This window comes from Pristis pectinata, chromosome 29 (genome assembly GCF_009764475.1).
Source record: "Pristis pectinata isolate sPriPec2 chromosome 29, sPriPec2.1.pri, whole genome shotgun sequence".
In the NCBI taxonomy this organism is placed as follows: Eukaryota; Metazoa; Chordata; class Chondrichthyes; order Rhinopristiformes; family Pristidae; genus Pristis; species Pristis pectinata.
Window position 1 is genome coordinate 18,815,686 of NC_067433.1, and position 23,653 is coordinate 18,839,338.

The 23,653-nt window shown below is 44.6% G+C and overlaps 2 protein-coding genes across 52 annotated transcripts in view; both read right to left on the minus strand.

Annotated features, from left to right (window-relative positions):
- Positions 1-1,001: 1,001 nt before the first annotated feature.
- On the minus strand, positions 1,002-9,533 carry mrps24 (mitochondrial ribosomal protein S24). 2 transcript variants are annotated; one of them, XM_052041029.1, is made up of 4 exons: positions 9,298-9,533; positions 6,320-6,382; positions 4,983-5,094; positions 1,002-2,021 (listed from the first exon to the last, which is right to left on the minus strand). In XM_052041029.1, exons 1-4 carry the CDS (start codon positions 9,373-9,375, stop codon positions 1,738-1,740), a joined length of 537 nt encoding a protein of 178 aa, XP_051896989.1. In that variant the 5' UTR covers positions 9,376-9,533; the 3' UTR covers positions 1,002-1,737. The 2 variants fall into 2 exon arrangements, with proteins under 2 accessions (XP_051896989.1, XP_051896991.1); XM_052041031.1 differs by lacking the exon at positions 6,320-6,382 and having other exon boundaries at positions 1,012-2,021.
- Positions 9,534-13,748: 4,215 nt separating this feature from the next.
- Positions 13,749-23,653, minus strand: part of LOC127584370 (calcium/calmodulin-dependent protein kinase type II subunit beta) — a 254,845-nt gene continuing 244,940 nt past the window's right edge. For 27 of the 50 annotated variants that reach the window (XM_052041099.1, XM_052041128.1, XM_052041112.1 and 24 more), the window contains 4 exons: positions 19,934-20,009; positions 19,030-19,124; positions 17,124-17,358; positions 13,749-15,593 (listed from right to left, as the gene is read on the minus strand). In XM_052041099.1, the coding sequence (XP_051897059.1) occupies positions 17,126-17,358; positions 19,030-19,124; positions 19,934-20,009 (404 nt within the window). In that variant the 3' untranslated portion in view covers positions 13,749-15,593; positions 17,124-17,125. Of the gene's footprint in view, positions 15,594-17,123; positions 17,359-19,029; positions 19,125-19,933; positions 20,010-20,480; positions 20,517-23,653 lie in introns of all 50 variants that reach the window. The other 23 variants (XM_052041093.1, XM_052041108.1, XM_052041096.1 and 20 more) reach the window with 1 other exon arrangement.

The following is a 23,653-nucleotide window of genomic DNA, read 5'->3' on the forward strand; positions in this document are numbered from 1 at the left end:
CTGATTCCAAGCACAAATTCCCTCCTTTATCCTTGAATGGACCTACCCTCTCCTTAGTTAACCTCTTTTTCTTAATGCAAGTATAAAGTCCCTTGGGATTCTCCTTGATCCTGCTTGCGGACATTTCATGGCCCCTTTTGACCTTCCTAATTGCCTGTTTGAGCACTTTCCTGCTATCCTTTATTTCCACAAGGACCCAGTCTATTTTTAGCTTCCTGTACCTTGTGTCTGCTTCCTTTTTCTTCCTGACTAAATTTAGGAGATCTCAGGTCATCCAAGGTTCCCTTACCTTACCATCCCTATCCCCTCTGTACAGAAATGTGCTGAACTCTGATCAGCTGGTCTTTAAACAACCCCCACATGTCAGTCACAGACTTGTCCGATAGCAGCTGCTCCCAATCAACACTCCTTAGCTCCTGTCTTCTGCTGTTGTAATCTGCCCTCCCCCAATTTAGTACCTTCCTGCAAAATCCAATTTTACCCTTACTCATAACTATCTTAAAACATAATGAGTTGTGGTCTCTATTCCCAAAATGTTCCCCCACTATCAGGTCTGTCACCTGGCCTGGCTCATTTCCCATAATTAGGTCCAGTATGTTCTCTCCTCTAGTTGGACTCTCCACAGACTGTTTCAATACCCCTCTTGGATGCACTGAAGAAATCCCAACTCATCTAAGCTTCTTGTATTAAGGAAGTTCCAATCAATACTGGGGAAATTAAAGTATCACAGTATGACAACCCTGTTGTTTCTGCACCTTTCCATAATCTGTCTACATATCTGTCCCTCCACCTCTCAGTGGCTATTGGGGGGCCTATAGTATAATCCCATCAGTGTAATTGCACTTTTCTTATTTTTGAGCTCCACCCAAGTTGCCTCTGTTGATGAGCCCTCCAGCATGTCCCCTCTGAGTACTGCTGTGACATTTTCCATTGTTGGTAGTGCAACCCCTCCACCTTTTACAACCCCCCCTCTCTATCATGTTTAAAACAGTGAAACCCAGGAATTTTACATTGTCCTTTTATTAATATGTGACCAAGAGTACAAACACACTTACAATATACTGTGCCTTTAGTAAAGATGACCATTGGGTGCTTTAAACATCCCTTTACTGCAGCAGTAGGACTGAAGATTGGCAACAACCTGTTGGCTCAATGCACACAGCAGCTGTCTATGGTAATGCTGCAGGGTCTAGGACTGTGTTTGCCTCCTGCGTACCCCTGGTGGCCTACCTCAGTTATATAGAAAGGGGCGATCTGCCCGCCTAGTCTATCAAATCCTCTCCTAGCTACTGTGAACCCACTTAATGGTGGTTAACTGGGAAATGATTTAAGACTGGGAAGCTGAGAATTTGGTTTTGCAAAATGTTCTTCTTTTCCTTCGGGCAGAGTACTCGGTAATAGATGACTGGTGTATCTGGAAATTTACTGCTTTTTTTGTTAATGGTTTAATGTTCCCTTGTACTTTAACTTGTGCTGGAGATGGCATGGAGTTCAGTGTGAGTGACCTTACAATGCCATTGAAATACCCCGTGTTACAACCATGAATATGGAATGGCTTTGAGAAGGCAACTAAAGGCCAAAATTTGGAAAAGGTACTTATGAAAAATGCTTCAAATTACTGCAGCACTTTCTGTCTAGGATCCAAATCACCAAGCAGAGCAGATGTTTATTTAAAAGAAACAAATCAGGCAATGCCACTCATTCAATATCCAGGGAGTATTGTTTCTGTGCATTCTGTCAGATATATTTGTACACAATCTTCTTATCCACTGTCTGCACTTCCATTTTGACTGGACATTTGTACAGGTAGGAGAGCAGAGTCTCTGTATAGCCTATTAGAAAATAAAATTTTTGTGGAGGAAGTTTCTGAATGAAGATGGCACAGATGATAATGGTGTTTGCTCTTCTCTTCAGCATGATCTCATTGGCCAGACATCCGTGGAAAGTTCCATAGATAAACTTACGGATGAAAACATCTTCAATTGTGCGATCTGCAGCTCCCTCTTCACCATCCAGATTGCCTGAAGATATCAAAGACGTTTTTAACTGTGTGCTGCACTGGCAGCTCTTCAAGTGACATCAACTTAACATCCGAGCCCTCAATAGCACCACCCTCAGGCAGGCGCACCTCCATCTCTCAGCTAGTCACTTGTTGCATCTACATGCCATTAATGAATTAGATTTATTTTCATTGTCTTATGATGTGAAATTTGTTTGAATTATTTGAAGATAGAATAATATGGCATATTAAACAGCTTTTAAGAATAACTCAATCTTGTACTAATGTGCAATTAGTTTCCCAACAAGTTGTTCCAGTGGGAAGATGGATCAGCAAGGGTAGACACTTGAGGAGACATTTCATTAATCTTAACAAAGGTGTATTCTGAAGAGAGAGGCTCTAAAAGGATGCTCCAACCCTGGCTGATCAAGAGTGCATCAAATTGAAAGAGAACTTCGACAATGCCCCACATGGTAGGTTGGCCCAGAGAGTTAAGACACGAGGGGTCTGAGGTGGGTTGGCAAGCTGCATCCAAAATTGCTGGTGATAGGGGGAATGGTTACTTTGTGACTGGAAATCTGTAACAAATGCTTGTACTGTGGGGATCTGTGCTGAGAAATGTAGGTGGTCTGATTAGCAAGTTTTCAGACGACACAAAAATTGGTGGAGTTGTAGATAGCAAAGAAGGTTGTCTGTGGATACGGTGGGACGTGGATCAGCTGGAAAGTTCGGCAGAGTGATGGAAAATGGAATTTACTCCAGACAAGAATTGAGGTAATGCACTTTGGGAGGTCAAATTCTGGTAGGACATGTAGTGTACATGGCAGGGGCCTTGGGAGCACTGATGTACGGAGAGATCTTGAGGCACAAGTCCCTTAAAATGGAGGCACCAGTGGATAGAATAGTGAAAGAAGCCTTTGGCATGTTTGCCTCCCTAGGCTGAGACATGAGTACAAGAGTTGGGACGTTACCGTCGTACAAATCACTGGTTAGACCACACTTAAGTACAGTGTACAGTTCTGGTCAAAACACTACAGGAAGGATGTGGTAGCAATAGAGAGAGTGCAGAAGAGATTCAGAAAGGATGTACTTACAAGGGAGAGATTGGATAGGCTCTTTGTATTCTCACTGGAATGTAGGGACAATGTAGAGATTTATAAAATTGAGGGGCATAGATAGTCTCTTTCCCAGGCAGGAGATCTGAGATCAGATTTAAGGTGAGAAGAGAGAAAGTTAGATCTGAGAGGTAAATTTTTCCAGATGGTAGTGAATATCTGGAACGAGCTGCCAGAGGAGGTGTTGAGGCAGATACAATTATGTTTAAAATGAGTCTGGACAGGTACTTGAATAGTAAGGGTGAAGAGGGATATGGGCCTAATGCAAGCCAATGGGATTAGTGTAGATGGATATCACAGTGAGCTGAGGGGGACCATTTCAGTGCTGTACGATTCCATGAGAAGGCACAGTGTTGAAGGTTAACAACCCAAGAATGTAATTTTAAGTCATCCCTGGCTGGTTTCTCAATTTTCCAAAGGGAAGAAGCAGTTTGACGGTTAACTTGCAAATAATAGAACAGATAGTAAGGGCTTCCATTGTACAAGAGTAGCCAAAGTAAACATTCTTCCTTTAGAAGGGAATGGGGAATTAATAACGGGAAATTGAGAAATGACATTCTAATTACTTTGGCTCAGTCTTCACAGTAGACTGAAAACATCCCAGTGGTGATGATAAAGGTGCTATAGTGAGGGAGGAACTTAAAACAAACACTAGAGACAAAGTACCAGGCAAACTAATGGGGATTAAAGGCTGGCAAGTTCCCTGGAGCTGGTGGCCTGCATCTTAGCATCTTTAAGGAGGTTACTGCAGATTTAGCAGATGTATTGGTTAGAAAGTGATATCAGTAGTGGCATTTGGATTTCCGGAGGGCATTTGATCAAGTGCCACAAAGATTTGAGGTAATATTGTGGTATGGATATGGGAATGGTTAACAGGAAAAATGTTAGATGGGTTACTTTCATATTAACAATAATTACTTGGCTGCCACAGGGTTCCGTGCTGGGCCCTCATCTAATTATAATATTTATTAGTGACTTGGATGAAGGGAATAAGTGGACAGGAGTCAAATTTGCCTAAGTAACAAAGATGGGTGGGTTAGCAAGTGGGGAGAAGGACACAAATAGCCTGCATGGAGATAGAAGGTTAAATGAATGGGTAAGAAGTCGGCAGCTGGAGTTTGATGTGGGGAAAATGTGAGGTTACCAACTGGGAGGGATAATGAATTTTTTTAATTTTGTGAGACCACAAAATCTTACAGTGAAGGGATCTTGGTATTGTGGTCCATGAAAGTTCATGTGCAGATACAACAATTAATTAGGAAAGCTAATAGGCAGTTGGCCTTTATTGCAGGGGACATGGAGTATAAAAGTTGGGATGTTTTGATGCAACTTTACAGGGTGCTGGTACCACCTGGAATTTTGTGTGTAATTTGGTCTCCATATTTACTTGTATTAGAGGCAGTGCAGAGAAGGTTCATGAGGTTGATTCCTGGGATGAAGGGGTTGTTGAATGAGAAAGGTTGGAAAGGCTGGGCCTAAATTCTTTGGAGTTTATCAAGAACTAGGGGCCATAATCTCAGAACGAGCCCTGTGAATCTTTGGATTTCTCTACTGCAGAATGGTGTGGAGGAGGAGTCGATGAATATATTCAAAGACAGACAGATACTTAAACTATTCAGGATTGAGGGGAGAGCAGGAAAGAGTTGTTGACACCAAGATTGGATCATCCATTTTGTTACTGAATGGCAGAGCAGGTTCTAGAGGCTAAATGGCTGCTGCTATTTCTTATGTTTATTGGGAAGCAGTTTAAACAAAAAATTATCCTTTTTACATGTTGCATTTTTATTAATTCTTTTAGTTTTTTTTTGCAGAGTTTCTGTACTCAAAAGCAAGTAATGTCCAATGAAAGAAAGTTACAACCCACTTACTTGTGTGCTGGGACAGCCAACCTTTCCTGTGAGCAATGTAGTGAGGTGGATGCGCCTGCTCATAAGTAACCGGCTTATCACCTTTGGCAACTCGAATGCGGGCTGCTCGGTTCTAGAAACAGGAGTCTATGTTTTAGTATCTTTTCCTTTTAACACTGCAAGGCAGCTGAAACAATTTACGCCCTTCCCCCGCCCCCAAAATGAGGTAATGCAGCAAAAATTAGGAAAGCTAATAGGCATTTGGCCTTCATTGCAAGGGACATGGAGTATAAAAGTTGTCTCCCCTGCTAATAAAACAAGCCCAAAATTCAACAATCTGTAATGAGTCAGCCTGCATCACAAGGCAGTTTATGAGGAGATTCCTTTGTATGCACTTCATGAGTTGGAAGTCAAGTAGGCAAGTTTTGCAATGTGTGGGAACTGTGGTTGATGGTTAGGGCAAGGTTGGAAAAAGGAACCTGGTATTCTACATTGGGATAAAAATCATGTAATTATGATGCAGGGTAAAACAAATGGATGGTGCTGAATTATTTATTTTCCAAAATCATCATCATCATCAGCTACCATCAACAAGTGATGTATACTTCCCACTGCTGTTTTGGGCTAGCCTGGAATTGTTACTTTAGCAGTCTGAATTGGAGCAGTGATTGAGGAACAGGTTCCCCAATCCCAACTGGGAAAGTCTATGACACCGACCTGCAGCTGAATATTGTACGCAGGGATGACTGAAGCATTAGTTATTGTACACATTACTTGGACAGTGATGAACAGCAGCAAATCCTCAAGTTACCAACATGCCAGAAGACTAATTTTAAAAATGAGAGCTGGATTTTGGCTAATACTGCCAACAATAATTTCTAGGCTGTAAACTGGCAATGGATTATATTGAAATGTAGTACTTGGAATCAGAATTGTGGAGGCCATTCATCCCATCATACCCATGCTAGCTCTTTTAAAGAACTGTATGATTTAGTTTCCCACTGCAGCCTTTTACCTGAAGAGAATTAGTTTTCAGGGTTATACGGGAATGTTCAGTTGCCTGAGGAAAGTCACCGTGGAATTTGATCTCCCACTGTTTCAGGCAGTGTGTTCCAGATATTGAGATATCTCCAACTGCTGAGAAATTGTTCAACTTCTCCAGTTCTTTGGTTGATTATTTTTGAATGTGACCTCCAGTCAATTACCTCTCTATTTCACTTCAAGTCACCTCCATCCCTCCCAAATGGCAAATCTCTCACCAGTTAAAAATCCATCCAAGTTTGTTTTGTGACAATGGGTTAATTCAAGCCAATCTCTAAAGATATTGGTCATAACACTTGATAATGCTTGTTATTTACCTTTAAACATGATGACGTTGTCTGAATATTTCTCTTCCAGACACATTGCCAAAGTGACTCAACCTGCAATTCATGGGTACAGTGTGAGCAACTTCAACTGGGATTGTTTTGAATTCAATTCTTTGTACGTGCTTAAATTACAACATTAATTAAAAAGTTGGATTTCAAGTTATTCTTGGCAACACACTCTGAACTGTGGCTTAAACACACAATTTAAATATCTTTACTTCTATGCAGCTTAGTTTATTACTAGCAGCAAAGGAGAGGATAACTTTATAGAATCATAGTATTTCAGACCAATTTGTGCAGGAACAGCCCATCCTGCTGGTGCCAGGTCTTTGACAGAGCTATCTGATTACTTATTTTCGTGCACTTTCCTCTTGGTATTGCAAATCATTTGTCCTCAAGTTTATCCAAGTTCCTTCACATCGTCCATGAAATGTGTTCCAGACCATAACAGCTCACTGTGTTTATAAGAGAAAGTTCTCCCTTTCCCTCAGCTTTTCTACCTCAGGAACCACTCTGTTCATTCTTATTCCATCAAAACTATTTCATGATATTTGAACACTTTTCTCAGACTCCATGATACCAAGGCCTCCAGTCACAGCAATAAAAATTGATTAAAATAAAAGATGCTGTTCTTGTAATCTATGACCCCGTTTAAACACTTTGGATCCTTTTTTAAAAGAACAAGCCTGCTCAATTTGTCTACACACAGCTTAAAATTTCTCTGGTTTCTGTTCTGAAAACAGCCACTACAAATGGACAAAAAGAGTTGGGCTGTGGCAGAAAGATGCTGACGTAGGAGTTTAGCATTTTGTTTTGGAAGTGGATAAATTGCCAGGCCTCTGAAATACATCAGCAAACAGTCTGCTGGAGGAACACAGCAGGTTGCGAAGCATCTGTGGGAGGAAAAGGACTGATGCAGGGTCTCAACCCGAAATGTCGACAATTCCTTTCCTCCCACAGATGCTGCTCTATCTGCTGAGTTCCCCCAGCAGATTGTAGATGCTGGAATCTAGATCAACAGTCTCTTGTGTCTGCCCTGAGATGCATCCCTGTTTATAGAGTCTTTGCTTTTTTTAAGAACAGCCTGACCAGGTTTTAATCTTCCCTGACTGAGTGGTGCCAGATGAGTGAAGGGGTGAAAATGCTGTGCTAGGGTTTAAAAGGGAGGTAAAGATGAACAGCCACTAAAGGGCAATTTAACTTTGGCCATGGTCAAATCATTGGCCACAATTTAGTGTACAGTATGAACCTTCACATACTGCAATTCAAATGTGCAGGGATGCAAGAAACTGCAGAGAGTAATTGTCTCAGCCCAATACGTCACGGGTATATCCCTCCCCACCATTGGCAGTATCTACATGAGGTGCTGCCGCAAGGAGGCAACATCTATCATCAAAGATCCCTGCCATCCGGGTCATGCCATCTTCTCACTGCTACCATCAGGCAGGAGGTACAGAAGATTGTAGTCCCACATCACCAGGTTCAAGAACAGCTACTTCCCTTCAACCATTCACTTCCTAATCACTACCTCAGTAGAGCAACACTATGACCACATTGACTACTGTATTATAATGGACTTTTTTTGTTGCTCTTTTTGTGTTCTTTCTTGTATAATTTTGTATAATTTGTTTCTCTTGTGAATGTTGTGCAGCTGGTGTTATGTGCCTGTGAGGCTGCTGCAAGTAAGTTTTTCATTGCACCTGTGCATACAAATAAGTTTCACTCTGAGGGCAGGGGAATGACCAAGGGGGAGTTGTGCTGGGGGGGGGGGGGGAGGGGGGAGGGTTCGGTCTGACTGAGAAACAGGTATATATGCAAACCTTGCCCTGGAGCTTGACAGTTCATGTCTGAGTGGATAAGGCTGCAGCTGGAGTATTGCATTCAATTCTAGTTGCCACATTACAGGAAGGATGTGGAGGCTTTGGAGAGGGTGCAGAAGAGATTCACCAGGATGCTGCCTGGATTAGAGGGCATAAGCTATAAGGAGAGGTTGGACAAACTTGGGTTGCTTTCTCTGGAGCGGTGGAGGGCTGAGGGGAGACCTGAAAGAAGTTTATAAGATTATGAGAGGCATAGGTAGGGTTGACAGCCGGTATCTTTCCCAGGGTTGAAATGTCTAATGCTAGAGGGCACAGACTGGAGGTGAGAGGGGGAAAGTTCAAAGCAGATGTGCGGGGCACGTTTTTTTTATACAGAGTGGTGGGTGCCTGAACTGCACTGCCAGGGGTGGTGGTGGAGGCAGATATGATAGCGACGTTTAAGAGGCTCTTAGACAGAGAGTGGCGGGATGGACAGTGTGTAGGCAGAGGGGATGAGTGGAGTTGAGTGTTTAATTAGCCCGGCGCAGACGCCCTGGTCCTGCGCTGGTCTCTGATTTGTCAACAAGGCTTCAGACGGGATTTCACAAGCAAACTGGTGGAAAGAAAACAACGACCGACACCGGACCGGACCGGACCCTCCCGCCGGGACCGGACCCCAGCCCCCCCCCCCCCCTCCCGCCGGGACCTGGGGACCTGACCCTCCCTCCGGGACCCGGGGACCTGACCCTCCCGCCGGGACCGGACCCCAGCCCCTCCCTCCAGCCGGGACCCGGGGACCGGACCCCAGCCCCTCCCTCCCTCCGGGACCGGACCCCGGCCACTCCCTCCCTCCCTCCGGGACCGGACCCCGGCCCCTCCCTCCCTCCCTCCGGGACCGGACCCCGGCCCCTCCCTCCCTCCCTCCGGGACCGGACCCCGGCCACTCCCTCCCTCCCTCCGGGACCGGACCCCGGCCACTCCCTCCCTCCCTCCGGGACCGGACCCCGGCCCCTCCCTCCCTCCCTCCGGGACCGGACCCCGGCCCCTCCCTCCCTCCGGGACCGGACCCCGGCCACTCCCTCCCTCCCGCCGGGACCGGACCCCGGCCCCTCCCGCCCTCCCGCCGGGACCGGACCCCGGCCCCTCCCGCCCTCCCGCCGGGACATTTACCGTCCGCCGGCTGCAGCTCCGGGCTGTGACGGGCGCCGCCATGGTGCGTTCGCACAGGATTATGGGGGCTGACAGCATTCTAACGGCAGACACGGATTTGTTTACATTGCGGATCACCGACAGCAGATCAACCGTTCACAACAGATTAATTGTTCACAACAGATCGACCGTTCACAACGTCCTCTGAACGGAACCGTTTAGTCACTAACGGTAATTGCGCGTGCGGGGGGAAGGGGTTGGGCCAAGCAGTGCGCATGCTCGGCCGGGCCGGTGACGGGAGGTGTGCGCATGCTCGGCCGGGCCGGTGACGGGAGGTGTGCGCATGCTCGGCCGGGCCGGTGACGGGAGGTGTGCGCATGCTCGGCCGGGCCGGTGACGGGAGGTGTGCGCATGCTCGGCCGGGCCGGTGACGGGAGGTGTGCGCATGCTCGGCCGGGCCGGTGACGGGAGGTGTGCGCATGCTCGGCCGGGCCCGGGCGGAGGTTTGGCGCTGCCGCCTTTGAGGGGATTTACCGTGAGTCCGGGACCCCGAGCATCGCCGCGGCGCAGAGGGGCACCCGGTCGTCGGCATGGACAGGGTGGGCAGGGCGGCCTCGGGGCGATGGACCGTGAGGGGTCCGCAGAGCAGCCGGAGCTGTGGGCTGTGAGGGTGGGGCCCTGCCATCGAAGGTCCTGGGGGGAGGGGGGAGGGCCGACCATGGGGCTGTCACAGCAGCAGGTGTGGGCCGAGCGGCCTGCTCCCGATCCCTGCGGTCTGTCGGTGGGAGACGGAGGTGTGGGGTAGGAGTGAGGAGGGGACGGGGGATGAGGGGGGGGGACGGGGGATGGGGGGAGGGGTGGGGGGGACGGGGGATGGGGGGAGGGGTGGGGGGGACGGGGGATGGGGAGGGGACGGGGGATCGGGGGAGGGGTGGGGGGACGGGGGATGGGGAGGGGACGGGGGATGAGGGGGTGAGGGGGGCCGATGGGGAGGGGAGGGGACGGAGGATGGGGGGTTGCATGGGGATGTAACTGAAAGAGGTGGGGAGGGGGAGCATGCAGTGACTGGGAGAAAGGGTCACCTTTGTGAAGGCAGAGTGAACAGGACACGGGAAGGCATGAGGTGGGAGCAGGCTGTTGCAGGGTGTTTGTACCGTGCCTTCTGTTTATTTCTTTATTTGTCATTGTACTGTTGCAACAACAACACAACGAGATTACGATGGCACTCCCTTGCCTAATAAAAACCAAAACAGTAAATTGATAAGAGCAATTATAACTATAAAATAAAACAAACATACTTACACAAATATAAAGTATATAAAAAATCATAAAAAGGCAGTGTGCAAATGAACCATGATATTAATGATAATGATCCTCCATGATTTATCGTGGATCCTCCATCTGATTTATCGGTGACTGAGCCTGCACCAGCCATCCTGGATGCCCAACGCAGTTCAACATCACTGTCAATAATCCACAGTATGTCAACACCCAGAGCCCTGTCCGAGCATTGTAGCACGTGGCCGGTTCAGTCCGCACGGCAGGATCCACATATCGGCACAGATTTTAAAACATGACCTGCCTTTTCCTTTTCTCCTGATCGGATTCACTAACTTTCTGCCCTGGTGTCCTTTGAGTCGATGTTATAACCTTTAAATCTCTCTGCTGCTTTCTGTAACCATTTCTGAGGAGAAGGGGAGTGGGTGGCAGGGGAAAAGAAGGAAGGGGGGAGTGGAAGGAAGGGATAGAGGGCAGGGGAGAAAAGAGGGGAGGGATAGTGAAGAGGGGGAGGGAGAGGGACAAAGGGAAGTCAGGGGGCAGGGATGGGAGATGGGGGAGAGGGCGGGCGGTGGAGGATAGTGGAAAGAAGGATGGGGTAGAAGGGGAAGGGAGAGTGGGCAGGGGAGGGAAGAGGGGAAGGAGAGAAGGCAGGGGATTAGGATGGCTGCTCAAGGAACTTCTGCTGAGGGTTGATGAGATGGAGACACAAGAGACTGCAGATGCTGGAAATCTGGAGCAACTGTCCATTTCCCTCCGTAGACGCTGCCTGACCCACTGAGTTCCTCCAGCGCTTTGTGTGTTTATAAGCAGGAGTCTGATTTGGCGAATGGCGAGAGACAAGACACTGTGACTGCAAAAGAACCAGGTAGAGGGATCCAGAGGATACTTCCAAGGAGCCTCAGCCCTTTCCCTTGTCCAACGGATACGGGGTTCTTGCTCCCTGTGTGGATGAGGGTGGGGACTGCATAGCGCCATCACACAGGGAGCCATTCAAGTGGTGGGATAAAAAGGTGGTAGTCATATGGGATAGGGTAACACGCTGTCTGCCACAGAGACCGAGTCCCAGAGGCTTTGATGCCTGTCTAGGACCAGGGTTCTCTTAAGAGATGTTCTCTTAAGGACATCTCTTCTGTGCTGGAGAGAAAGTGGGAGTGGGAGGATCCATGGTCCACATTGGCACTAACTACACAGGCAGAACCAGGGTGGAGGTTCTGATGAGGGGTTACAAGGAACTCGGGGCAAAACTGAAAGCAGATCTACAGGGGTGATAATCTCTGGATTATTACCCGAGCCATGTGCAAACTGGCGAAGGGTAAAATAGGATTAGAGCGGTAACTGTGGCTCGAAGCTCGGTATGGTAGAAATGGGTTCCAATTCATGAGAAACTGGCACCAGTAGTGGGGAAGGAGAGAGTTGGTTCGTTGGATTGGGCTTCACCTGATTCATACTGGGACCAGTGTCCTGGCAAATCGCAGGAATAGGGTTGTGGACCGGGCTTTAAACTAAATAGGAGGGGGAGGGCTGCAAGAACAGGATGTTTAATAAATCAAGAGGAAATGAAAGTGCTGTGGATTATGATAGTTGGGGGGGAACAAACAATCTGCTGGAGGAACTCAGCAGGTCGAGCAGCATTTGTGAGGGGAAAGGAATTGTCAATGTTTTGGGTTGAAACCCTGCATCAAGATTGAGAGGGGAATTGACAAAGTCTGAACAAGGTGGGGCAGAAAATACTAGTGTTAGAAATTCATTCGCACGGATTTAAAACTGTCACGTAGAAAACAAGGAGTTGGAATAAATGGGTTCCTTTCAGGCTGGAGGGATGTAACTCGTGGAGTACCCCAGGGATCAGTTCTTGGTCTTCAATTGTTCACTGTTCACATTAATGAGCCAGAGAAGGGAACAAAATGCAAGGTTTCCAAGTTTACAAATGATAGGAAAATAGGTGGAAAGTATGAGGACATTTGTGATTCTGCAACAGGATATAGCTACGTCGGGTGAAAACCTGGTGAATGGAGTTTAACGTGGGGAAGTGTGAGGTCATGTATTCAGTAAGAAGCAGATTATTATCTAAATGGAAAGAGACTGTAAACGAATGAAATTCAGAGGGATCCAGGTGTTCTAGTGCATGAATCACAAAAAGTTAGCAGTGAGGTCCAACGAGTAGTTAAGAAGGCAAACGGCATGTTGGCCTTTATTGCAAAGGGGTTGGAGGTTAAGAAAAGGGAGGGTTGGTTACAGTTGTCCAGGGTGTTGGTGAGGCCACACCTGGAATACTTTGTAGATTTAGCCCCCTTAGGATATTGGATGCAGTCTAAAGGAGATTCCTGAGGCTAATTCCTGGGGTGGGAGGGTTGTCCTAAAAAGAGAGGCTGGACAGTTTGGGCCTGTATTCCTTGGAGTTAGAAGAATGAAGGGTGAGCTGATTCAGACGTACAAGATCCTAAGGGGGTTTGACAGGGTAGGTGTTTTCACTAGTGGGAGATTTGTGGGGATGTACCTACAAAATAAGGGCTAATCACTTAAAACTATGTGGTCACTTAAAACTATGTTGAAAATTATGTGGTGAATCTCTGGAATTTTCTGCCTCCAAGGGCGGTGGAGGCCGGATCAACAGATGTACAAATTTGTTGAAAGACCAAGGAACTGAGGGTTATGGGGAACTGGCACAGAAGAGGCCAACATCGATCGGCCATGATCATGTGATTAGTGGGGCAGGCTTGAAGGGCCTCTTACTGTTTCCTTGTGTTCTTTGGAGAGAGAAGGGGGTAAATAGGAAAAAGGAGGGTGGGGAGAGGGGGTGGAAAGGGAGAGAGGTAAGGTGGAGGGGAGGGGATATAGTGGGAGAAGAGGGAGGGATAGAGAGAGGGGGGTGAAGAGGGAAGGTGGGGGAACGATGGAGAGAGGGCATGGAAAAGGTGAAAGAGGAACAGGAGAGCGAGGATAAGTGGAGATGGGAGGAAAAAGGGAATGTGAGAGGGAAAGAGGGTGCTGCTACAACGCTGTCACCCAAAGCAGGCACCATGTGACAAGTCTATTTTCGACCCCCCCCCCCCCCAAAGTCTTCATTAGGACTACTACAGTTTATTCATATTCGGGCAATATTTTACTATTTAATTGCGATTAATTGAAACGTATACACAGTCAATAACTTACGACTCATTCATTCACAAAGCAGTCGTTTCACACAATAGTCATAGAGTCAAGTTTTATTTCTAACATATCAACAATTTTTAAATGGTGAGAGGAACACATAGACCACATCCTGTAACATAATGTTTTTGTCCTCATATAAACCAGACCTGACAGAAGTTCAGCTGCAGAGAACTTGAATAATTAAAAAGAAATCACATTTCATATTCAGGCAAGTTGCTGTGTAAAAAGCAAATATAGTCCATCATTTTCAACCGTAAAAATATCTCCAGCAAAATCAACTTTTCCACACTTCAAGCCACACGAGGCATAAAATGAGGTAAAACTCATTTGTTTAATTCATGGGTTCCACAGCCCTCGTAAAAAAAAATTAAAAAAATATGATCCACGCACAGCTCATTACGATTAAGACCCCTAGCTGTCTAATTTAAAACATCCATAAAAACACGAAAAGAGGAGTCCTCTTGATGCGTTTTCACAGCCCCTGCACAAAATCGTTAAACGGTTGGTAGAATGCATGCAAACCAGGTTTCCATTACACATCATCAGACAAAAAAGTTGCTGTTACAAAGCTCAGAAAGGAGAGGCAAAGAGAAACGTATAGCTCTACAGGCAATCATTTTAGAAACTAACAGGGTTAATTATGTCATGCAAAAAAATTCTTTTGTCCATTTCAGTAAACTATTTTCTACACAAGCTTAACAAAGAAACAACAAAGTGATCATGCCTTTCCGAGAGGCTGTCCAGCCACACTGAGCTTAGGCATCACATTGTATTACTACACGCATCCAAGAATGTGCAATTTAAAGCAGTAAAACTTGGTACATCATCTGAACCCATATGGCAGTTAAACACAAAATTATTGGCTATAAATATATAACATGCATCAACTCTGTAAAAATGCATATACAGTTAATAGATGGCAACAGGTTTCTCATAAACTCTAGAGTTGGTAGCACAGTATAAGGAAACAGTAAAGAACACTGTATTGGATCTTGCTACTTTAATTATGATATAGTTAACTCATTCACTTCTTAAATGAATATAATCTGGGAGGAATTCTACTGAATCTTTTCAATTTTCACATAACTGATGTACCTGTTACCTTTTTAAGTTATTTACTTTAAACTTTGTTATATCAAATAAACACATTTCACACAAAACGAGAGAAAAATCCATAAATTGAGCTAACTTTTTCAATACACACACAAAAGGCATAAGAAATGATAAATCATGTTGCCGTGTTTCTTCATGTATTTAAGTTGCACAGGAGCAACTTCCTGTCACAATTTGGTGATGGCAGAAGACTACTTTGTTTTCCCATTTAGAAACTAGTCATGAGGCCTGTTTGAATGAAGTATTGGCTGTTTAATTTAGTTGGCCGTCTTCTGCCTTAAACCACGCAAGAAGTGTCAGCGGAAGCGACAGGGCCTTGTTTCCAGCTGCCCTGAGTTCCACTGAAACAAGCATAACTACATCAAAATCTATGCTTTCGAAAGAACAAATGACACATCTTTAGTGTACAAGAAAATGTAAAATGGAACACTAACCCTCCAACATTAGGATAATCACCATTAAATTTTAACCTTCATGCTTTGGCAAATGTTTTGAATGAATTGTACAAATCACTGCCATCAAATATGAATTATATAAAGTACATATACTGTAGCCTTTTGTAAATTTTTTTTGTTTTTTTTGTTAATGTCTGCATCTTGAGACGGCTGAAAGAAACACCATATAGTTCCACGAACGTGACAATTATGCAGCCACCAGGAGCATAATGTGCATGCGGACACGTGCATGTCACTGCTGGTCTTCAGGGGCCACCAGATGGCGGCTCAGCGAGAATGTTTGCTCGGGACACAACTCTGTTAACTTCTTCAGCTCTGTGGGAGAGAGAAACCAAATATAAAAGCAGGCTGATTTACCAAAGGCAAGAATACAGTGAGGCCAGAGTGGAGCTGCCACTTCATTAATATAAGCAACTGTGTACAGACCCTGGCATTTGCTGAGCTGGGCAGCTTGATAGAGATCTGAATTCTACATGAACGCAGATTTTGAAAGGAAGCCAAGATGCCATTCTTGTGTTTTCAAGTGTAGTACTGGAGGTAGAAAAGTGTTCCTTTCAGGCACTGAACATGTGTGCTCATTAGATGTATTCACAGAACAGTACAGCACAGGAACAGGCCCTTCAGCCCACAATGTCTGTGCCGACCATGATTCCAAATGAAAGTAATCGCATCTACCTACACATGATCCCTATCCTTCCATGTTCATGTTCCTGTCTAAAAGCCTTTTAAATGCCACTATTGTATCTGCCTCCATCACCAACCCTGGCAGCACATTCCAGGCACCCACCTCTTTCTGTTTTAAAAACCTTGCCCCGCACATCTTCCTTAAACTTTCCCCCTGTCAGCTTAAAGCTATTCCCTCTAGCATTTGACGTTTCTACCCTGGGAAAAAGACTGATTATTTATCCGATCTATGCCACTCGTAATTTTATAAACTTCTATCAGATCTCCCCTCAGCCTCCAATGCTCCAGTGAAAACAACCTGAGTCTGTCCAACCTCTCCTTGTAGCTCATCCTCTCTAATCCTGGCAAATCTCCTCTGCACCCCCTCCAAAGCCCCCACATCCTTCCCATGATGGGGCGACCAGAACTGCACACAATACTCCAAATGTGGTCTAACCAAGGTGTTACACAGCTGCAACATGACTTGTACTCGATGCCCCAACCGATGAAGGCAAGCGTGTCTGTTCACAAAAGCACATGGAGAGTGCTGTACTTGGATCATTGAATACTAACAGACATACCAATGGATTGTACAGCACACAGTGACAAGGGAGGTTAAAACCATTTGCTACACAACCACAAATGATTAAAGTTAGTCTGTAGAGCACTAACAGGCAATATCACAATACAGTAGAGACGGAGACTTGGCCTTGCCTGCTGAGACCCGCCATTGCTGAAATATGGGTTGAAAAACTGGATGAGTGAAATGACCAGAGGTGCAGGGCTGGTTCTACGAAGGAAACACATGCACACAAGTGAACCCTTGTTTAGTACTTGTGGAATTCAACAATGATTGCAAATGGATGGGTGTTAGGAACAGTTGAAAAGGGGGAGGGGGGTAAGAATTCACAGCAAACGTTGATCACACAGGGAGGTGGGCTCACTGCTGAGTAACGTCAGAACTTCTCCGAGTTTTGTGGGGACTGTAGCACAGACACGAAGGGTGGGGTTCACAAGGCTTAAAACTTCCATAGCTGAAACAGAAACCCATCGTAGGCAACCATCCTAGTGCTGAGAAAATGAAGCAGATGTGTGGCCATGCTAAGTGACGTCTGTTTAAACGATCTCAGTTTCCCCTCCTTTGGCTGTGCTGCCATTTCATTCACAAGCCCACAATCGTACCTTCACTGGAGTGGTGCTGCTGGGGCACCCGAGCAGTGGAAGTGAACGTTCTGCCATTTGCTGTCCCGGCGGTGCCAGACCCGCGTCTCCTCTGACTGGGTTGTCCGCGGCCTACCCTGAATGTCTATGTACTGGGTGAGTCGTATGTATGCTATGCAGGCAGCATCTTCTCCAATCAAGTGGACGTGAGGATTCAAAATAGTTGTGTGGATGGGTTTGTTGTTTTTAGATAACACTGCAGGAGAGAAAAAGCACAGTAGTTATTCTTCTGCCATTTCGGTTTAGCAGTTCCCTTTGTCCTCATCAACAGGTGCTTATGTTCCTGGACAACATGGGCTGATAAGTGGCAGAAGTGCCAGGCAATGGCCATCTCCAACAAGGGAGAGCCCAATCGTCTACCCTCAACATTCAATGGCATTACCATTGCTGAATCCCCCATCATCAAAATCCTTGGTTCACCCACCGCTGACCAGAACCTCAGCTGGAGCAACCACTTAAATCCCATGGATACAACGGTAGGTCGGAGCTGAAGGATCCTGCAGTAAGTGACTCACTTCCTGGCTTCCCAAAGCCCTTTCGTCATCTGAAAGGCACATGTCAGGAGTGTGACAGAATACTCTCCATGTGCCTGGATAAGTGCAGGGTCAACCCTTCTCAAGAAGCTCAACATCATCCAGGACAAAGCAACCTGTTGGAATGGCATCCCACCATTGAACACAGAACAGCACAGGAACATGCCCTTCGGCCCACAAGGCCAGACACAATGCTAAATGATCCATATCCCTCCATTCTCTGCATATGCGTGTGCCTGTCTAAAAGCCACACTCATTCCCCTCACCTATCATCTACAAAATGCACGACAGTTACCCAGAGCGCAGTGCCACCCAAACCCACACCCTCTAACCCCAAAGAGGACAAGGGGAGCAGGCACAAGGGAACCCACCACCTGCAGATTCCCTTCCAATGCTGCACTACTGGTCCTTCATTGTCACCAGATCCCAAAAATGCATTAAGAAAATATATAGTGGAAAACACATTTCTATTTTAAGTTAATATCAGCAGTAATTATGCATACAGTCCTTAACTTGTAATTATAATATCCTCAATGTAAAACTTTGCCGTTAGTAAAATATAAGTGCACTGTGCAGGTGCTTATGTCAATTCTGAAACAGGATTTCAGCGGTAAAACTCAATTGCATATTTGTTGCACTGAATTCCCGATCTCTAGCACACTGCTGGGCAGGAGCAGAGATAACACACCAGACTTTAGCATGAGGAGGTAAAGAGGAGGAAGCTCCCTGCACATAAGCAAACAGGTGTATCAAATGGAATGATAGAGTCATGGGAGCAAGCTACTCTCCATGTCAGGATGTGCAATGTGCATAGCAGGGGGCAGTACAGAAGGGAAGTGGGTGGAGGCGTCAAGTTTCCTTTGAAGGAGGTAAAGATGTTTGTGTGACAGCACAGCAGGATTGGTGTCACAAGTCTAATCAGAATGGCTGCTTCTTCATCAACTGTACAATCAGACGGTACAAGTGTGAGGCTGACTCACCTCACAGATCACATGGAAAATAACATGCACTTAGGGAACACATTCGTAAAACCTTCCCTGTGGACTCTGGGCATGATCTTGTTTCCTGGACAGACTACTGAATGGACATTGAAAGGTGAAGGGAGAACAGGAATATTCACTTTAATCAATAACTTGCTGATGACAAGAAGTAGTTGCGTAAGTCCATGTCTGAACTATTGAGGTAAAGAAGGAAACCATAAATGTATGTGGCTGAAGCAAGGGTAGATTCTATTGGAGAATACAGACAAGGATATTCATTGTTACAGTACTAATTCTAAACTGAATTATTTTACATTCTTCTCAATTCAGTATTAATTGTTTCAACTTGCTTACAGTTCTCAAAATAAAATCTGTGGAAGTCCATTCCTTCAACGAGATTGCCCAATGCTTCAGGCTCAAATGATGTCAGTCCTGGGTCACAAATCTTCCTGTAAGCAATTAGTAAAGGTATTATCTAATCAGGCTGAAAAATAGAAAAATGTCATAGCTGGTGCTTTGGCTTGAGACTGATGCACACTGTTACGGCAAAGTAGAGTAGTGTTCACTCTGCATCTAGCTTTAACTGAGAACACTATCCTCCAAACCCATTTCTACCGTAGCTGACACGGGTCAACCCAGATCTTAAAACAGGAACAGTAAGGACAGAATCATAAACTTGGAAAATAAAAACTGAAGGAATTGTTCCAGGATTTTAAGTCCTTTTCTTAAAAAAAAAGACTCACTCTTAGGTCAATCTAAATTAATGCAGGAGCAAACCAATTTTTGAAGATTTATTCAGCCATTCCTCGATTTACAAAAGGAGTGCATTCCAAGAAAATATTTTGTTACGTGACAGTTCGTAAATTAAAAAGCCTGTCAAAATATATTAAGGGCATCTCAGTCTATTCTTTTGTACTGAGAGTTACACACTATTCACTATAATGAAAAATAAATCAAATATATGTACAGATTAAATCAATAATAGATTATATCAAATCTATATAAAGAGTCAATGCCATTACAGCATAAATTCATAGGTGAGTGTAAATAGAGGAATGAGGCAATGAAAAATTAAGTGGAAAATAATTACATTCTTGCACTTAAGGGTGGGATCTGAGGAGATAAGTTTAATGCTGAATGCATTCTTGAACAGAACTAGGTCACAAACTGCTGTAATATTTCCGTGAATGATTTGACTGGTTTGTAGGATGACAGTGCCCAAGTGTTAATGAATAGCAAAGGTGATCCCAGAACTTACGCATATGCTTCAAAGTCCCCATTATTAATTGCCTCGATAAGCTGTTCAGTTAATTTGATGATTTCTTGCTTGCGAGCTGGAAAAAAAAACAAAAAGAAAATGGGACATTTGATACCATCCAAACATCATTACAACTGGGGATAAAAAAAATGTCAGTTTGATCCCCTGCTTAATGGTATCAATTCCCATTTAGAATAATTCATTTCATTAAGTAGCTAATTAAAATTGGAACCTGGAATAGCTGATAATATTAACTTTTACAATTAATTTTAATTAGTGTAAGCTCATACTTTGGATTGTTACCGTAATTTCACGAAAAAAAACCTGGGCTGTAACCTAATTACCACAATTACATTCAGTTTGTGAGAAAAGAAAGCATGTAAGCCCGCACAATAAATCCATCCCGCATCAGTGGTCCTACACAATACCTGATAAAACTACCCTCTTGATTAAAGATTAAAGCCCATTCAGAACAACGCTAAAACAGTTCCCTTGTTCACAGACACAGATTAAAATCTTAGCCATCTTCACTTTTGCAATGACTTACCTCTTACCTGTAGGAAGACCGAAGTTGGCCAGCCATCTGCAAAAAAAGTCGCACATATAACCCGCCCACGAATATAAGCCACATTGCCTCTGGAATACGTTTAAAAAGATAAACCCTGCAGGTTGTTTTCGTGAAAGTACGGTAATTACTTTAAGACTTGCGACCCTCCGAGCCACGATGTCCTCTTAGCTGTTTGCTTTCAAAAGACAAGATATCACACATAACATAATTGTCATTTAAGCAATATTCCCAGAACCCAAGTATGGGCTGTGGCTTGCTATTAACTGAAACATCTTAACCTTTGCAATGACTGTACTGTGGTTTAAAAAAAATAATTATTAAAAACAGTGACAGAAACCTCTGCTATTTGAATTAGCAGTGTTGGCCATCAACACACAAGCTTATGTGTTTTCAATAAAAGTAACGTCGAGGCATTATTTACCACAAATAAAAATGTCCAAATTGCTGTAAGCAGCAATCGTACATTAGATTTCAATGTAAAAATTCTATAGATCAATGTACAATGAAAGATGTACAACTGCTGTAAAACCCACATGGTGACACATTTCAATCATGATTTGAATAATTTGGAGACAGTACCCCAGATCTATGAAGTTTTGCCACTTGACTGACATAAAAAGTTTTGATTTGTTAAAGATCATATCTCATTACTGATTTACAGTTCTTTCCTGTGAATGACATTTTGCACCCTTTATCCTCTCTCTACATTTTGGGCCACAGAGGTTGTCAATATGATGCTGATTTGCTTTAATATGCTTCGATTGTTAGAATTCTGACAGTTTCCAAATTCATCTCACGAACATTTGACAAATAGAATGACAAAGCATACTCTGTGCTCTGGCTTCATAATCACAGGCTGAAAATAGCTATTCGTGTAATTTTAAACAGCTGACAATGTGATAAAAATTAATCCCCACCCTCTCTGTGCATGCATTGTAACGTGCAATGAAAGATACAGCACAGTACTAGCTCCCAGCAGTGTTCTTTGATCACAGGTACTCAAACAGGCGAGTGCTCCCTGCTGTTACCCTCACTTGTGAGTCAGACCTAGTCACAACACAGAAATTTCCGTAACAGCAAATGCATATTCCATCGCTGTGATACTGAATGATGATGCAGGCACGTGTGTGTCAGCACTGTCCTTAAACCTTCATCTACGTATCATTCTTGATGTCATGCAGACTAGTATTGCTTATGCCCAAGGTGCTATACGATTCAAATTTCCAAGTTGCTGTTATTTTAATTCCTATTGTTTATATCGGAATGGGAGTTTGCTATGTGGAGTGCTGAAGACCTAACGTGATCATAACCTGGCAAACACACTGCAAAAGAGACAATTCAAGGTTAAAATTAAAGAAACATGCCCATCACTACAGCAATTTTAGAGCACACTACTGATTATCTTACTTCCCTGCCCAATTTTAATGGGCATTCTCGATTGGAAGAAGACATGATTCTTACATTTCACGGGCCACCGTTACTATTGTGATGGCCACATTTTGGTTCTCCTGGAGAAGAAACCACAATCAATGGATGATCTAGAAAGTTTTTTCCAGATGTTCATGTGATGTCCAAGACTGAAGGAGTTTCCCCAAACATGACATGTTCTGCATCACAGCAAACATGAGTGCTTCCTTGGGCTCAGGCTTAGTTTATGCTTGTTAACAGGACCACTACTGCGTATCCCCAAAGTGTAGACAACACACGACTTTCACGTGAGAGTGCCCAAAAATTCAATCAAAATCTTGTCTCCAGGCACTTCTATATTTAGCATGCTGTCATCTTTGGAACAGCTTTGATTCCACAACCAATTAAACTAGCACCAGTGCCTTCATCCAAAATAAACACCATCAGCACATTGGTTGAAGTCATTACAGTTTTGTTTGCAGTCCAAATTCAATCCTCAACAAGTCAGTGTTTAATTTGTTACCACTGAAAGTGTGGCGAGATACGAGCTGGCAAAGCTACACATACATCCAACCTTCCTCAATTTACAGTAGGGGAATGAGGCAAAGATTACTGGTATTGTTTTCCAGAAAAAATGTAAACGCAGTGTATTTTCAGTGTAATCATGAAATATGTTTTAAACAGGTAATTATCACCATGATCATCTGCTCCTCCCTCCTTCCCTGCCCATATCTCAGTATTTACATTCCTCTGCACTCCCTCTCACTTTGTCCTCTCTTTGCCCTACCGTTCAAACCCAGTCCCTTCTCTCCACTGTCCTGGTTACACTGCACCAGTCAATGTGTTCCAGAATAATATGCTCCTTCAACTTTATTTGGTGATAATTCTAAGATGAAAGATTGCTGCAAGATCTCCTCCTCTAATAATTTCCAGTTAATTAAATGCCCCGGTTAAATATCTATTGGCACGGGAGAAGGTGCATCAAGAGTTGTATGAGAATTTTATGTTTCCCAAGGATTTAGAAGCTCGATGGCTGTCTAGTTTGGCCTCCGTGCACTTCACTGTCCTCTCTCCAGCTAATTGGTTTTAAGAGCACCAAGTGTATAGACAAATTAAAAGTTATATCGCAAACAATCCAGATAAGTCTCCTTACAAACTATTCCACTTACTGCCACATTTTCCCACTGAACTCTAATGCTGTTACAAAAGAAAATGAGTTAATGTGAACACACCTTCATTCATGATCTATGTTTAGGATCCATCAGTTCCTTTTCTGAGCTGCACAGGGCAGGAAAAATGCAGGTGTGACCCCTGGTCTGGTGGTGTTACCCGATCTCTGCTGTGGCTTTGTGATACACGCTCTATACCGTGGCTCAAGCAGGGGAGGGAAAATCCAGCCACGGTTCCTATTCCTGAGTAGTACTGCCGGAAGTGTGCAGATCAGTATACAACTGGAGTCGGCTTGGAAGCAAACCTGCAGAATTCCCTAAGAGTCTCACATGGGAAGTGGCAGCTCAGTGCAACACTACAGGTTGGCTGGCACTCGTGGAACTGTGTCTTAGCTGGAGCCAACGTCTTTCTGTTTGTGACACAGGACTGGATCACCTGATAAACGTGCGCTTTCCTGATCACCCACTGGTAAGAGAAGTAGCTGACACCTCATGCTACAAGGTCAGGAAGGGTCTCAGGCAAAGTCAGTGGCAGAGGAAACTGTCTGACTGCACCACACTCTTCAAAGGGAGGAC

Excerpts from the sequence above, each read along its gene's own strand:
- mrps24 (XM_052041029.1), bottom strand. The coding sequence starts at position 9,375 with ATGCTGTCAGCCCCCATAATCCTGTGCGAACGCACCATGGCGGCGCCC. Across the intron at positions 5,095-6,319 it reads CAACGTCATCATGTTTAAAG|AACCGAGCAGCCCGCATTCG; the intron begins GTAAATAACAAG and ends TCCTGTTTCTAG. Across the intron at positions 2,022-4,982 it reads TTGGCTGTCCCAGCACACAA|GCAATCTGGATGGTGAAGAG; the intron begins GTAAGTGGGTTG and ends TGATATCTTCAG.